Source organism: Nanorana parkeri, unplaced genomic scaffold (genome assembly GCF_000935625.1).
Source record: "Nanorana parkeri isolate BGI_ZX_2015 unplaced genomic scaffold, ASM93562v1 scaffold900, whole genome shotgun sequence".
NCBI classification, from domain to species: Eukaryota; Metazoa; Chordata; class Amphibia; order Anura; family Dicroglossidae; genus Nanorana; species Nanorana parkeri.
This window is the reverse complement of record NW_017307168.1, coordinates 318,573-335,301: the sequence shown is the minus strand read 5'-3', so window position 1 is coordinate 335,301 and position 16,729 is coordinate 318,573. Positions and strand designations below refer to the sequence as shown.

The 16,729-nt window shown below is 41.0% G+C and overlaps 1 protein-coding gene across 2 annotated transcripts in view; it reads right to left on the bottom strand.

Moving 5' to 3' along the window:
- Window positions 1-277: 277 nt before the first annotated feature.
- Window positions 278-16,729, bottom strand: part of MAU2 (MAU2 sister chromatid cohesion factor) — a 38,252-nt gene continuing 21,800 nt past the window's right edge. Inside the window, exons 12-20 of one of the 2 annotated variants that reach the window (XM_018565922.1) lie at window positions 15,623-15,688; window positions 15,382-15,465; window positions 8,867-8,869; window positions 8,251-8,300; window positions 6,925-7,002; window positions 5,987-6,098; window positions 2,247-2,337; window positions 1,452-1,579; window positions 278-367 (exon numbers count right to left, since the gene is read on the bottom strand). In XM_018565922.1, the coding sequence (XP_018421424.1) occupies window positions 293-367; window positions 1,452-1,579; window positions 2,247-2,337; window positions 5,987-6,098; window positions 6,925-7,002; window positions 8,251-8,300; window positions 8,867-8,869; window positions 15,382-15,465; window positions 15,623-15,688 (687 nt within the window). In that variant the 3' untranslated portion in view covers window positions 278-292. The remainder of the gene's footprint in view (window positions 368-1,451; window positions 1,580-2,246; window positions 2,338-5,986; window positions 6,099-6,924; window positions 7,003-8,250; window positions 8,301-8,866; window positions 8,870-15,381; window positions 15,466-15,622; window positions 15,689-16,729) is intronic. The other variant, XM_018565921.1, reaches the window with a different exon arrangement.

Here is a 16,729-nt window from a genome sequence, read left to right as displayed (position 1 = left end):
CACGCACCATGCACTTGGGGAGGGAGCCAGTATCGCTTGCAGACAAGGGGAGTGTCAGAATTATGCAGCATGTAGCTCGGTCTCCAAAACATGGAGTCTCTGAACAGAGGACCCTAGAAATTCCTTCTGGTCTGTTGGCATGTCCACGACATTTCTTCACTTCCAGAACTGAAGTCAAATGTACTGTGCATTCTCTTGCAGATGTTGATCCTCCACTGCTCTGGACACACAGAAGAATCCTGTTCAGTGAGTGCTGGATCAGTTCGTAGTATTGTTTAGATGGGTTTAGCTTTCACAATAGACTAGCCAAGCTGGTAGTGGGTCCGTTCTGAGCCTGAAATTGTACAGGTGGTGACCCATCTGTCCACTGGAAAAAAATAAATAAAACAAAAATGATTAAACCCTGATTAAGATTAAGAACAATAAACCAGAACAACCAACCAATAAACCAGAACAAATAAGAGGGACAGAAGAGGGTGCCAAAAGTCTCAGACCATTAGCCAACACAGAAAGGAAGTCATTTATCATTAGGTTAACCTCCCCGGCGGTCTGATTATCTCAGTATTTTTTCTTCTATTTTTCACTTTGAATTTCACACTAGTTCCGCCCCCCTGTGACGCAGGCACTTGCAGGGAAGGAACCTGGAAGACAGATGCTGGCATCGGCGGGAGGACATAGCGGGACTCGTAGGGACAAGGTAAGTGACACTACAGGGTAATCCCGAGTGTGGCTCGGGGGTTACCGCTTTTGGTACTGAAAATTATACCCGAGCCACACTCGGGAATACCTTAGTACCACGATATAGTTTTTTTGCCTCCTAGCATCGTCTGGTTTATTGAAGGCTAGTCATGCCTACCTCCATGGAAAAATTAACCACATAACTTAAACAGCTGGGAAGCAGTTTTCTATCACATTCTAAACGTAGGTTAGTGTTTCAGTGGAAGTGATATTAGCTAAAATAAATGCTAACAGGTAGTGTTTTTATGACAGTAGAGACTCTATAGGTCTTCTGTCAAAAATGTTCCTCCCTGCCTGCCAGTGTTTGTGTGCACCAAACCAAGCACAAGCCCGACAAGGTCCTGTGCTGAAATGAACCAACTCTCATGCACATGTGCTGGAGTTACACCATCCCAGCCAAGACAATCAAGAGGGCAAAAAACACTGAATCCAGAAGATGACCAAGTGAAGGTGAAAGCAGGAGAGGAGGAGGGGATTGCCTGCATGGCAATTCAGCCCATAATGTGTTAATATTCTGTGCCTACTAGTCCATTATGGAAAGCACCACCTGAGGGCATCCTTACATTTCCCCCATAAATACAGAATTTCGTTCAGCTTTCCACTCACAGAAACCCAAACTATGAAACTCAAATGTACAAAAAAGCAGGAAACCGGGTTCCTCCAGAAAGTTTTTTTCAGGTGACACAGAAAAGGACAAAGAATGTAACACTAACCGTTGTGAGATTGTGTTCTGGAAGACTGCAAGCTTCTATATGGTCCTGGAGCAGCTGCTGGGAGAAGTTTTGGTGCATCTGTGCTGCCTCATGGGCATCAATTGTGTTTCCACATGCCTTATTCAGATCTGCAGGTCACAAAAGGAACAGAAACATTGGGAGAAAAAACCCCAAAACATCCACTTCATGGTTACATGAGCTATTGTGATTTGTTATGGGTCTACTACAGTCAATTCTGACACAGATACATTACCACAGTGGTAGACTTCTGGTGTCAGCATTTTCTTAAATGACATGAATGTGACATGTACGAGGATAATTGACATTTTAACATTAACCTGTAAACTAAAATACACTGGTTTCCGCACAGGTGGAAGTAATAGTCTGTCCATCTGTATAAAGTATCAAGATATCCTTCACCGTGTTTGCATGAGGTATAACACTGGTTAAGGAGGATACACTGCAGATCAATGTCCGATACCTAGAGATTTCCTCCCGAGAGACATAAATAGGCATTCTTGTATCCTATTGTTCTGTCAGCTCCTATTGTTCCCTCGGCCATTTTAAGTTACAATAGGCTTCCTTATGACTGTCTACAGATCCCTGAAAAGAATTACAGGACAGTAAGCTGTGTAGGTATATGTCCTACAATGTCTATTTGGTTTTAGTGCTACTGAAGAGGTCTACACACATGTAAAGTAAGTAGTCTGTGATCTAGGCAGCAAGTGTACGTACAATAAAATATCCCTCTGTGAACCATTTACAAATTGGAAGCTGTTTAAAATGTGTCCATACCTCTTAGCAGTGCTGAGGACCAGAGCTGCACAGACATATCCGGTATCTTACTGGCCAGCTGCATGGCAGGGACAACCATATTGTTGCTCTCCTAATGAAGAGAAATAAAAGACGCTGATTAAGAAATACAGTAACCAACCTCAGTATTATCTATAATCTTCACCAAGATGATTTCACAAACAATAAACAGACCTCTAGTGTATTGCAACCTAATAAAATATGATTGAAATACCATGTGGAACTTGATGGTTTACTATATAAGAACCGATTCAAATATTATATATATTTGAATGCAATCCTTTTAAAGAAGAACTGAAGTAAAAACGGATAATTGACGTTAAACTTTGTGTCATGTGGTGTATGGGGTAGCTGCTCTTTTTTATAGCTCTCTGCCCCATTAGGTAAAGTTCTTACCTTCCCTTGTCCTGCTGTCATATCAACAAGTGTATAGAGAATTATGGGGAAACAAAACAAGCTTTTTTTTTTAGTTAAGGCTAGCCATATACACTTAAGACTTATTTCTTGTTCAGAAAAAAAGTAAATGGATTCCACTATTCATGTTAAACGGGATCCGCTTCAGCTGCGGTGTCTCAGTATACTGCGAGCTGCAGCTCGCGGTATACTGAGGCGTCTCAGTATACCGCGAGTATACTGAGCTTAGGGTGACGGGAGGACGCTAGTTTGTGCCCTCCCGTTACCCTAAGGAGAACTATGGGGAAAAACCCTAACCCCATAGTTCTCCTTTAAGTAGTATCATTGTTTATGAAAGATTACGTTTATCAGGAGAAAGTACCACCCTATACGTCATGAGGTACTTCTGACACTGCCAGAGATACTCTTACGTAGAGGATATACTTGGGAAGTCTAACTGAAAGATGGGCACTTTCCTGATTGCCTTGGTGGAGAAGTTCAGAGACCCAAAGCTTATGTTGATTCTCAATGGTCTTTTAAAAAGAACTCTGGGCATAAATATTATTAATCCCTGCAGTGGAGCTACCCCCACACTGCAAGGGTTAAGAGATCCGTTTTTGTCTAGGGACGAAAATAACAAAGATCTACTTATCTGAACCACAGAGCTGGCTGGCTGTTAGACCGGTCCCCTAAGCCTCGCTCCCCCTCTGCTCTGGTGGTCTTAAGGTCAATGAGTCATTACATCCTATACAGTGTATTGGATGTGAGGACACCAAAGGACATTCCATCGCTGGAGTGGAGAAAGAGAGAAGCTAAAAAGGGACCAGTCTGGCAGCCAGTCTATTTGCAAGGATCAGGCGAGTTTAACTTTGTTATTTTCTTTCCTAGATGAAAACAAGCACTTAAAGCGGACCTTTACCCAGATCTTTAAAATAAAAAAAAAACACACACACACTTTTAGAAAAGTTTAGTAATGACAATCTACAAAGATAATTGCCGGCTTTGTATTCTTTGCATACCTGGTTTCCCTAGTCTTCTGACAGTGGCCATGCTTACTAAGATAGCTAGCTCTCCTATTACTACCTTGAACTCTGGTACATGTGACTAGGACATGTGACCATACACATCATCAGTGGAGGACAATGCCTTTCCCTGAGATCTCATGAGATTACAGATGAGATTTCCTAGCAATGCTCTGCTAATAAGTCAATCCCAGTGTGTTTTGCTTTGGCAAACTGAAGTCATTTTCAAAGCAGGAAGTGAATGCTCTGCATGTGTAATTATTTCAAAATCACAGCATTATAAACCTGACATGTCTATGTTATTATTAATCATACATAGAGGGATGCATTGGTAGAATTAGATTTTTGAGTGTAAAAGGTGCCCATACACCTTACGATTATCGGACGATTTTCATATGCGATCGACTTTTCGTCCGATAATCGTGTGTGCATTGCAGTGTCCGACCGACATTACTGTACAATCGTACGACTTTTGGACAGTCAAGCATGTTTGAAAACTTTGCTAGATCGTACGATTTTCGTAAGGTTGCTGGCGTTTCCGTCCGTCAAGTCGTACTATCTACACGAAAATACGGCAAATCAATTACCGCATTTCGTCCAGGTGCTTTTCGTTAATTACTGCTAAATTAATCGTGCGATCATCAGGGCAGGATGGGGCTGCCATACGAAAATCGTACGACTACTCGATCGGACGAAAAGTTTCGTCCGATAATTGTAAGGTGTATGGGCACCTTTAAGGTCCGCTTTAACCCTTTCGGTGTTAAAGGGTTAAAAATATTTCAGTTTAAACACTTGGCTTCCTTGCATAGAAATGTAAAAATACACAAAAGGATGGCATTATTCATTCATTGCATATTAATGCTTAGCTTTCTGTCACAGTAAAATAATCATAATTTACCCTGCTCTTAGAACAAATCTGTAAGCAGCTATGACCAATACTGATTTATTCATATTGGGTGTGCCACTGAATAATACTTCAATCTTAAAACACAGTCCAGGAAACCAACCATGCTAGGTGACGTTTCCTGACATTTACACTCAGTGGTCACTTTAATAGGGGCACTTCCTCATTAACAAACAGCGAGATAGTGAATCATGAAGCTGCAACTCAATTCATAGAGCATACTGACATTGTCAGTAGGTTTAGCTGGTGTCCATCACATGGTGTTTGCAAAGTCTTAAAAACTGACCTCATGGGATTTTTAACCCCTACAGTAAAAAAAAAAAAAAAAAAATAAAGAGAAAGCATGCAGAAAAAAAAGCTTGAATATGAATCCAGTCAGCAGTGGTTATGTGTGTGAAAGGAAAGCACCTTATTGCCAAGGTCAGAGCAGAATAGCCAGACTTGTGACTTCCAAAATTGCTCAAACGGCCATTCCCTACATGCAGGACATCACTGAAATGTACATCAATGTGGAGCATACTAATTTGTAGTACTGGAGAATTTACAGTACCTAAAGTCTGATGCATTTTATGCTTTCATATTGAAAAAAAAAACCTTTACTTTTCCCACAAACATACGAGATTAAAACTGTCAAACTGCAATAGCCATTTTTTTACGCCTGGTTTAAATCTCACTGGTTCTGAAATGGGTGGAGAGTGAACAGGCTTTTTTTCATCTTTACGTAAAAATATATCGGAGTGGCTACATGGCATTTCTCAGGATAGAATTCCTGATGGTAACAGTGGAACTTGCATGAAAGTATTGAAACGGCCACTTTTAGTTTGCATTGGAAGCCTGTTTGACAACAGACCCAACTGTACCCTAAATGGTACTAGTGACCCAGGTTCTGCTATGAGGGTGTTGCAGTAATCAGATGGATGGCGCCATCAAGTTTAACTAGATTGCATACTAACAGCACAACAAAACACTCCTTAAATCTGACATAGCAATGTCCCACATTTAGGGCCTACACAGGGTTACAGTTTGAATGACAAATGGGTGACTGGTGTCCTGGTGATAGGCAACCTAGGGACAGAACGTTGTCATTTGACATTTAAATAGCTAACAGGGTTATTCACAAAAGGGTGAATAGTTTGGAGAAGGCAGGAGAAGTGAACAATCTACGCCAAAATAGCTGATTTGGAATTCTCCAATTCAGCTCACTTTCCAGTTCAGCTATGCTGTCCTAGATTGTTCACTTCTCCTGCCTTCTCCATACTCTTCACCCTTTTGTGAATAACCCTGTATGTCTATATCAACCCAAATCACAAAAATCTCATATAAGCCTTGTCACATTAAAAGTAAGCTCACTGAAATAAATGCTAAATGCACAGACACGTATAGAACACACAGAGTATGCCTACCCTATGATTTCCCAGTACATAGAAGATGTGACCAAGGAGCACCAAAGAGCATGCAGTAAGTCGGTTGAGATCTTCAGCATTTGACATCTTTAATGTTTCACGTAAAAATCGTCTGCAAGAATGTACAAAAACAGTTACATGATACCGATTCTGATTTATTCATGCTTTTAATACACCCAGAAAAAGTAAATTTACACAGTATTTTGAAGACAAAGCATTGGTTTAAGTGTCATTTTAAAAGGAATATTTCCTTAAAGGAGAACTATGGGGTAACTGTTTTCCCCCATAGTTCTCCTCAGGGTCATGGGAGGACAAACTAATGTCTTCTCGTGACCCAAAGCTCAGTATACAGCGAGCTACAGCTGAATACTGAGACCACCACAGACTGAACGGATCCGGACATTACTGTCGAGATCATCCCAGCTGCGTCATTGACCGCTGGCTCTGCCTATCTGGAGGCAGAGCAAGCTGTTCCTGTCCCCTCCTGCCAGTCAGTGCTGGAGGATCGGAGCGGGGAGGGGGGAATCCCTGCAGGGAGCCGTGACTGACAGCCACAGCTCTCTGCAGGTAGATGATTGAGAAGTGAGCGAGCGACAGTATGTGTTCGCTCACTTCCCGATCTACTGAGCCGACGTGCGACAGTTTCATTGTCACAGTTCGGCTCGAACTATGAGGTTGAGTGAAAAGCACTCACCTCATAATTCTCCATAAAGACAAATTAGCACAACATTTGTCAGGAATGCTGTTAATTGCATCTGTGGTTCCATTATATGGATCCTCATCAGAACACAAACCAATGAAATTGAAATACAGATCATGAACAGCATTCCTGTAAGCCTTTGGCTTTATACTGATGCACTGACTCGCACTGACTCTCACCTGCGCAGTGGTGGACACTGTTTGCACAATAAATCATAACCTTTTCGCAAGTCACTTACTTTGCTTCATTGTATCTGCCTTGGAAGAACGAGAATAATCCACGGATGTAGAAGGCAGCAGCACGGAGGCAGTGGGAACTAAAGAGAACATTTGAGTTAGAAAACTTTGGTTATACAATCCAAACGGTAAAAGTAAAAACTAATGCAGAAATTAAATGCTACATTTTATTTGAGGTTAGTTGCCACAAATGTAACAGAACAAGTAATTAATATTTTCTTTAACTTCTGCCAAGGGGAACAAAAACAAATCCAGCCTGTGATGCTGTCATCACTGGTATGACATGTGCAAGGTCAGTAGTAACCATTTATACAATGTAGCCATGCAGGGTTATATCAGAGAAGCAGTTTACATGATTATACTATGTGTAACCCCACTATAACATATTGCAAAACATTGCACAGGTATATTATAAACAATGATTCACCACTTAGGACAGGGATGCTCAGCGTACAGCCTGCTGTGCTCAGGTCTCAAGCACAGTGGACTGCATGCCAGTGGCTCTTGTGGGTCCCATTAAGAGAGTCGGTGCTGGAACCACTGACTGTTAAGGTGCCCATACACCTTACGACCATCGCAAGACTTTTGTCTTGCGATGGTCGTATGCTTCTTGAAAGCCCGTACGATCTGCCCATCTTGGACGGGCAGATCGTACTTGCGATCATCGAAAGCCCCCCCCGCTGAGGGGCGGGCTTCCGATTACGGCAATGCAGAACGGGCAGTGTGCGTGTGCGCACACCGGCCCGTTCCGCAGCTATCGGACGAGCAGGCTAGAAACCCGGCGAGAATCGTACGATTCTCTGCGCGTTTTCGAACATGTTGGCTCGACAAAAGACGTGCGACCGTATAGTAGAAACGGTCGCACGTTTTAGTTCACACTGCTCGATTCTCGTACGATCGCGGGATTTCGCCCGATTCTCGTACGAGAATCGAGCAGTGTATGGGCACCTTTAGTGACAGCCGAGGTCCAGCACCAAGACTAGGAGCTGAATGCGGTAGCATTATGTTACAGAGGGACATCACAGCACTCCAGCAGTTAAGAAGCTTGGGCACAGCCTGATGAACAAGGACCCTCCATTTGATCAATGGCAAACAATGATCAGCTGTGGTGGAACTTTAATGATCGTTTTAGAACGATTTTTTAATAGATCATTTAGATCTTTGACACAGATCATGTTCCCAACCATAAATGAGAAATAGCGTGTGTTGCATTGTTAATATTTTAGTCAATGAAAAAAATTGCTTGCTGGAGATTGCTCGTACCTTGATTGATCTCAAATTGCTACATGTATGGCCACCATGAGAGAAAAACTGAAGAATACTCTTACCTTACAGGGAAATTATGGTCTGGATTTATTCTTTCCAGTAAACTATAAAGCTTCAAAAAGAGAAAAACATAATTGATGAATTACATTATGGAATAGTCTTCCCCTATACCAAGAATTCTGCAAACAGATTTACATACAACGATTACAGGTTGCATATTGAACAGCGACTAAAAGACAGCTATAATTTGACACAATTTATAAAGTGCACCTACAGTAAAGCACAACTGCCGCTGCTGACATTTATAAAAAAAATTCTAGTTGCTTGGCTATCTCTGGCTTTAATACTTTAGGTACCAGACCTACAACATAACTCCTGATCTGTAGATTTGGTATTTGAGTAAGATTTGGAAAGCAGGGAAACCATGCAACTAGCATTTTTAAAAGGAGATCAGCACTGTGTTTTGCATATTTCTTTCAGGGCAGGCTACCTTTAACACAGAACATTTGCCACTGCTACAAGTACAGTTTAATATTACTATTAATGAACCCCCTTTGTGGAGGTACTTCCTGTCTTTACTCCGATATACATACTGTATCTCCAACTCTAGGATCTCCCTGCCAAATATGTTTTTGTTGGATTTATGTCACTTCACTAAGATTTTTAATTGTTCCCGACAACCTTTGTATGTTCCAGTGCCTCCTTCAGCTAAAATACACAAAACAATCCACAGGGCCATTATAGGAAATTCTCAGATTAAAATAATGGGTAAACAGGTTTTAAAGGATTACTAAAGGCTGTGAGTTTACGGTAATACATTCTCTGTATTAAAAAGGTAAAAAACAAAAAAAAACACAGTACCTTTTTGAGTCCCTGGCTATAGCAGGCAGAGAAATGTCAGCTGAAGGCGGAAGAGATGTAATACATATCACTTCGCATTCAGAAATCAGAGGAGAGATCAGCAAGTGGAAGTGAGATCTTTCCTCTGTTCTCAATATAGGCAGCCGCTGTGCCGGTCCTGGACCCGCATGGGGGACAGTGGAGCCCGCGATAAGTGGCGGTGGAAGGGCGCACACTCTTTGGCACCATACAAGTGATCGGGCGGCTCCTGAACGCTTGAATGGAACAGCCAGTACTGTTTAAAACTTTGTGTATTCTGGTCCCCCAAAGCAAAAGACCGTCGTATATATGTACGGCAACCCGCAGATATGAGCTTACCATCCATCTATTTACAATAGGTTGGCGTCGAGTAGTAAATGGAAGTCGGCCCACCCCAATTCTCACATTCACTCTGCCACTTTGTTCATCTGTTGAAAGCCTTGGATATACCCAGCATTTCCAAGCATGTGGCCTTCTCTCCTTTTTCCCAGGGTGCGGCGCCCAGGCCTGAGAAACAAATCTCCAGGTCCGAATACGGTCAGGTAATTGAGGGAAGCAGGTCATTACCCCTGTATAGCTAAAATACTAACATGAAGCTTACAAAGGGTTTAGACCAAAAGTTCTGACAGAGAAAAGAAACCTTAGGCGAAAAGGTGACGTACCAAAAGCTACAATTAGTTTTGGGAGCACTTGGCCTTTGATGCAGACCTATATCCATGTGTCACTTACCTATCAGACAATGGAATGTGGAGGTAATTTTATATAAAAGGGAAAATGTAAAAACACACTCCCTTTAAAATATCAAGTAATAACCTTTACAAACACTACATCTCTTTAATGGAAGAAAATGGGGAGAAATGTAAGTGCACTTTCATTAATGATTTATGCACCTGAACGCATACTATAAAGCTACCCCCCAATGATCTGCACGCCACCCATTTTTCAATTTGCACAAGCTACAGTACTCTAATTTGTGGACTACTTTAATTTTCATATGACAGTGTGTGTAGACAAAATGACGTTTCTGTGACCTCCAACGACCAAAAAAAAAAAAGGGACTCCGTAGCAATGTCCTCATTTTAGGCCTTGTTCACACCAAGCGCGGAGCAGGTGCAGAGCAGTAACAGCCCGGAGCAAAACTGCGTCCAATGTATTCCAATTGTATTTTTAGCTCCAGTTCACATCGCAGCGTTCCGTTCCAGAGCAGGTAAAGAAACTGCAGCAGGCCCAATTTACCTGCTCTGGAACGCATGAAAACGCATCAAAAACGTATGGAATGCATCAAAAACGCAGCAAACCCCCTGCACTGCGTGTGCAGAAACCTGAGCGTATCTGCTCTGCATTTGGTGTGAACAAGACTAATTTTAGACTGTGCAAAATAGACGTACAGAGAGAACCGTGAGAGACCATTTCTTTATTAGTCCAATATGCCTTTGCTGACAACAAAGTAAACAATGTTCCAAAAAAAAAAAAAACTACATTCCTAGTAGTATAGGGGTTTCCCACATGCCACATAATGTGATACTTGCCATGTGTATTGCTATTCATTAATCTTGTATGTGCTCTGTAAATCATGACCTTGAGAATGGAATTGAGGAATCTAGTAATCATGTATGTATTTTATGCTTGAATCATGGTACTTTTAGGATATTTAATAAATTGATATTTATTTACAACTAGTCTGGCGCCTCGTTCAAAACCCCTATACCACTAGGACTGTAGTTTTTTTTTTTGGAACAATGTGAATTAACAGGGGTGAGGTCTCAGACCCCTTGGGTTACATGGTTCTGGGTAGTAATATTTGTTCCTAACAAAGTAAACTATGCATTTGGAGCTGCAATCATAGTTTTTAACACTACTGCATCTTCGCTCTCTTCAAATTGATAGTACAGTCAATATATTGTTCTTCACATTTTCTGAAATGGGATATTATCCAGGTATACCGACCTGAAATGAGTGCCATAAGTTGCATACGACATACTGTAAAACTTCTTCAATGCAGCTAATATTTCTGAGTTTGTGGCCGCAAAATATTCCTCATAAGTAATACGTGAACTTGGTGTAAACCTATCAACCATTTTTAAAATGTTAACATAAATCCGATCCACTGCTGGATTCACACATTTGTGTATATGCTGGATGTATTTTCCATTAAATGCATGAGAATGCATCAAAATACATGTCAATGCTTTACGGCATGTTCATGTGCTTTATCATGTGCGTTGACATTTAATACAAAGTGCACTGCAACAGAAGTTAAAATTCACCACAATGCATGTTTACACATTATGGTTTTCTAAGGACTTTAATGAAAAAAAAAATTGGGGAAAAAAAAAAAAAAAGGCATGAATAGGCCCTTAGAGCAGACACCACAAGGTGCTATCTATTATCTTTATTAGTTGAAAATTCTTCTTGATGAGATTCTCGGATTTAATTTAAATGTATTACTAGGAATCTGGCTGCTCTGAAGTCTGGGCTAACCCCAAATCCATTGGCAGAACCCTGTGCAATAGAAGCAGTCTTAATAGCCTCTGAGGTGTTTGTTATAAAGATGAATGGCAAGTCGGTAGAGCTACAGAAAACACAGGCGCCTTCTCAATTTAAATACCTAACCTAAATCAAAGAAGCACACAAATGGGGCAAATTAATCAAAACTGGAGCAGACAGAAACTGGAGCAGTTGCCCATGGCAACCAATTCGCTTCTATTCTCAGCTTGTTCAGTTTAGATTTGCAAATGAGAGGAGCTGATTGGTTGCCATACACAGCTGCTCTGGATTTTGTCTGCTCTAGTTTTGAAAAATTCCCTTCAATGTTTCCTGGCTAAAAGGCAACACTGATACACCTGCACTTAGACAACATATTTGGGGGATAAAAAATGTTTTCCAGCTTGGTACTAGGAATTCCTTTTTATTAAATCCTGTTAATACCCTGATAGTTTTGGTAGATTCACAAGGATTACAGATGGTCAATTTTTTGTTTTTTTTAAATTATGGTCTCTTCCCATGCCTGAGACTGATTTCATTTTGCTTACTTTTTTGATTAAGCCTCTTAAAAGGCCTTAGCTGTATTGCAGATAATTAGCAGGCATGCAGATCCATAATGAATATAAAAAGCCTCTTTCAGTACTCGAATAATTGGAGCATGGGGAGAGATTAGCCCTAACCGACAAGGGTTAAGTTTCCAAGGAGATTTTGATCCAGAACATTCAGCTGACCTCTTCACTGTAGAGAAAAATGTATGCGATTCCCCTAGTCATTAATTCAACTCTGTAAAAACCAGTGCAAAACCATTACATGTCACATACATGTCTGCACGGAAAGAACAATGTTTAATATCCAGACGGCTCATCCTCCAAGTTTCTATTAGGAATATTTCTGGTTGCACATACCGTACAATAAGGCAGGGGATGAGAAGGCTGAAAAGGAATAGCTACTAATAAACCAACCACCAGCAGTTTGGATACTACAGAAAACAAATCTCTTTACAAACAAAGAAAATCTATTTTCTAACAATAATTTCACTGCTCTAAGTTGCCCACTCCTCAATGATACAAAGCCGGAGTAGATTAAATGTGTTACCTCAAACATTCAGATTCCTTGTATGTGTTGGGTTTTTCATACAGGTCCTAATATACAGTTTATTAAGCTAAAAACAAAAACAGAGCGCCTCCATAGTGTAAATTCTAAAATATTTATTATTACCCAATTTTTTGGTAAAATATAAGAGACGGGGTCACGTCGGGTAAAAAGACATCAAACATGTCAAGCCTTAAAATTGTGCACGCGCCCCGAAACCTCAAAAAACTACATTACCCAAATTTTACACTTGTTATTGCTATTACATAGGTACACTGACAGGTCCTCTTTATGGAGACATTAGGGGTCTCTAGGACCCCTGTCACCTGGGGACCCCAAAAGAAGCTGACGAAGAGATCTGCTTCATCAGCTTCTTCTCTCTGGCTATAGCAGCCAGATGTAATACACATCACTTCTGCATTAACAGCAAGGAGCTGATCTCCCTCCCTCTTCCTCCTGGCGACCTCCCGACCCCGGGGCCGCAGATGGGGTAGTGGATCCCGGGATTGAAGGTGTGGGGTCGGGAGACAAAATTGCGCCATACAACCGATCGGCGGCTATAGAGCCGCTGATCGGTTGTATGTGAAACAGCCGTCAACGGCTGTAAAAACGAGCGGGTCGTTCCTGCCCGTGCGAGCAGGAAAAAAATGCCATCTGGAGACGGCAACCCGCGGATGGCAAGAGGTTAAAACATAAATTTAAATTAAAACATTTGACAGGCTCGCTAAATAAAAAAAACATCCAGAATCTTTTAAGCAACAACCCTGTTATCAAAAGGATAAGCCATCATGTTTTACACAACAGTCAGTGCAATTTATAAACTGAAACCGCAATATGGACAGTATGTACCAATCACAACCCACCTGAACCTGTGAGGACATAAGAAACATGAGAGCTGCCATTGCTGCAGGCTCTTTTTAGGGTTCACATTCGTGTTCTGCTAAAGTGGGTCCTGCCGTACCAGGGTGTAAAGGAACAATAACCAACTGCTTCTTAAGGAATATATGAACATGGTCAGGTGGTACCTGACCACAGGAACATGTACATCTGCTTGGGGGGACGGGGGCAACAAGGTGAGAGGTCTTAATGATAAGAGGTGATGATCGACATCATTCTGCCCAGAAGACTGGCAGCCTCCTGTGACAGAGGAGGTACTACTGCATCTCTGAATTTAAGGAATTGATGCAACCAGAGCTCTATTTTTTTCCCCTCTTTACTTGAATATTTCACTTTTTAAAAAATTATTACAACTGTGGCGTTGGCCTTTAAATATCACCCTGGGGAAAAAGCCCTGGGTCATGAGAGAATTAAAAAGCTGCTCGTCCACTTCAAAGATTTATTTATTTTTTTAACATGTATCCATCTCAATGCTTAATCTATTAAGTTCAATGAATGAAACTGCTTGTGGCCTTGTGCATGCAATACAGTAAGGCCTGGTTCACACTGAGCATTTTGTAACGATTTTTCCGCTCTAAAAAAAATGCTCAAAAAACATCACTCATTTCTATGGCCCTTTTCACATCTGAGCGTTTTGTCGCAGTAAGCAAAATGCCTGTCCCTAGAAAAAGTACAGCAGCTTTTTTTTATTTTTGGCATATTACAGCTCCATTTTGGCCCCATAGACTCAATAGGAAACGCGTGTTTAACGCATGTCTGCCTATTAACATCAAGGAGCTAGAATCTGCTCACAAAAATGTGCGACTTGATTTATGCGCATAAACCGCACATAAAAACGTGCATCAAAAACGAGCAAAACGCTGTGGCCAAGGTGTGAACCCAGCCTAATTGAACCCTTTCCATCTGCTTTAAATAGCAATCTGCAACCCACCGTTTCAATGTATTTCAAGTGACCATATAATCAAAATTTTTGAGGAAATGAATCCAAAATGCATTTCTATCGGAACTAGACATTTAGTGATCTCTCGTTGAATTTCAACCTTCTGGAAGCTTGGAACTGAGAAACAAACAAAAGCATGCATGGAAGACAGCCACAATTAAAGCCAATGGAACGCTTCAATACTTGGGGGTTGGGCAAGCATTTCCAGTAAGATTATATCAGACTATTGGCTGCTCATAGTTATGGATTTTCAAGCTGCTGTTCGAGATTTCTAAATCCCTTGATTAGTTCCCTCAATAGAGGGAACTTATCAAAACTGGAGAAGTTGCCTATAGTAACCAATCAGCTTCTCTCCTCAGTTTGTTCAGTTAAGCTTTGAAAAAAATAGACGCTCACAGGATGTCATGCACAGCTGCTCTGGATTCTGTCTGCTCCAGGTTTAATAAATTGAATGAACTCAATGAACCTAACATTTATTTTTTTTACTAAAAACAGAGCACATTGCACCAGTTGGCAATTGCCAACATTTGGCAATACGTCTTGCCATTATCTAGCTAGTACTGGCAAAACAAAAACTGTTCTGTGGTAGGTTATGAGCTACCCCATCCCGCACGGTTAACAGAAATATGTTATATTGTGAGAGAACGTGTGTATATGGGAATCAGAATCAGTCCAGTGTCCCTCTGCCTTTTATTCTGGGTTTACATTTTCTTTGTTGCATTTAGGAAAGCAGAGTTTCAGTAGGACACGCTGGATTTCTTCAAAAGATATCCACAAATCAGTATAAATTTGTTTTTTTCCACATTCATACTTAAAAGCGCACAGAAATTACGACTGCAACGTGCTATACACATCAAAATACTAAATATATTCGCTTCCACGAGGGACGGTTTCTGCTTACCTCTTGGTGTCGGTTTCCCTCTCGAATGTAAACACTTGCCAGATTTGTTACTATAAAAGTCCATAACTCCTGGTGTGTGGTGAGCTGTAAATACAAAATGGTGCCATAAGAGGACAAATCTTAAAACTCAATTACTGTACTAGAAACAAAGAAAATGTGTTTAACAAGTGTACATAAGAATACAAGCAAGGGCACTGATGCAAGGTATCCAAGGACATACCTTTTTTGCATTTAAACTCACCCTCAAAGCTGTTGTGAACTGTGCCTCCGCGTTATCCATACAGTTAACTGAAATGCAGTACAGACCCTTGAAGAAAAAAAAATAATACAAATAATGGGATATGGTTTTTCAGAACACCCATAAAAGACATACAGGCCTCGTTTATACTTTTTTTCTGGGAGAAACATGCACCTAGTCAACCCATGAGTACATTTCCATAATCCATGCAAGCAGTTTATTCCTGTAATGCGTCCAAGCGAAAAGATGTTTAGAGGTTTAATTTTAGTCAAGATGAAGAAATGGTGAAGTACATACAGCTTACCTACTAAAGTATTTTGTTCTTTCATGCAATATTAGTGATAGCACTGAAGACCATCACACAAACGTGTTCCCTGTTTGAGTGGGATTGGAAATTCCCACCTCACATTTACACCACAGTAGGTCTTTCCTAAGGTTCAGGAGGCAAAATCATGCAGCAGATGCAGTTACTGTCAAATAATTCTTTCCACTCCTACATATAGACGGCGACTGGCAGTGAATGCAGTCTGCCCGCTTAAAGTGGACCTTTACCCTCGTTCACTAAAAATCACATCAGCATACAGCTTTGCATGGTGATATGAAATCATCTCACATTCATTAGCGAAACAAACTTGTTTTTCAGTCACTTACAAATAGAGTTCATCCACTTCGGCACAAATTATGTAACCTGTGCCCAAGTATTGCATCCTGGGAAGATTACATCAGCAGAGCATTGCTGGGAAATCTCATCTGTAATCTCATGAGATCTCAGGGAAAGGCATTTCCCTCTTCTAAGATGTTGTACATGGTCACATGTCCCTGCCTCATGTGCCAGATTCCCAGGAAGTAAAGGGAGATCTATTAAACTGCCCTTAGTTAACATGGCCACTGTCAGAAGACTGGGGAAGAAAAGAGAAATGAGGAATGCAAAGAATACAAAGCCGGCAATTAGCTAGAAGTATGTGTTTGTAGATTGTCATTACTAAACATTTCTAAAGGTGCCTTTGTTGTTATTTTAAATATTGCATGTTTGTGTCGCTTTCTTTTCCAGTAGCCCTAGAAAAGAAAGCGACACAAACATGCAATTCTGAACAGGGTGAACCCAGCATG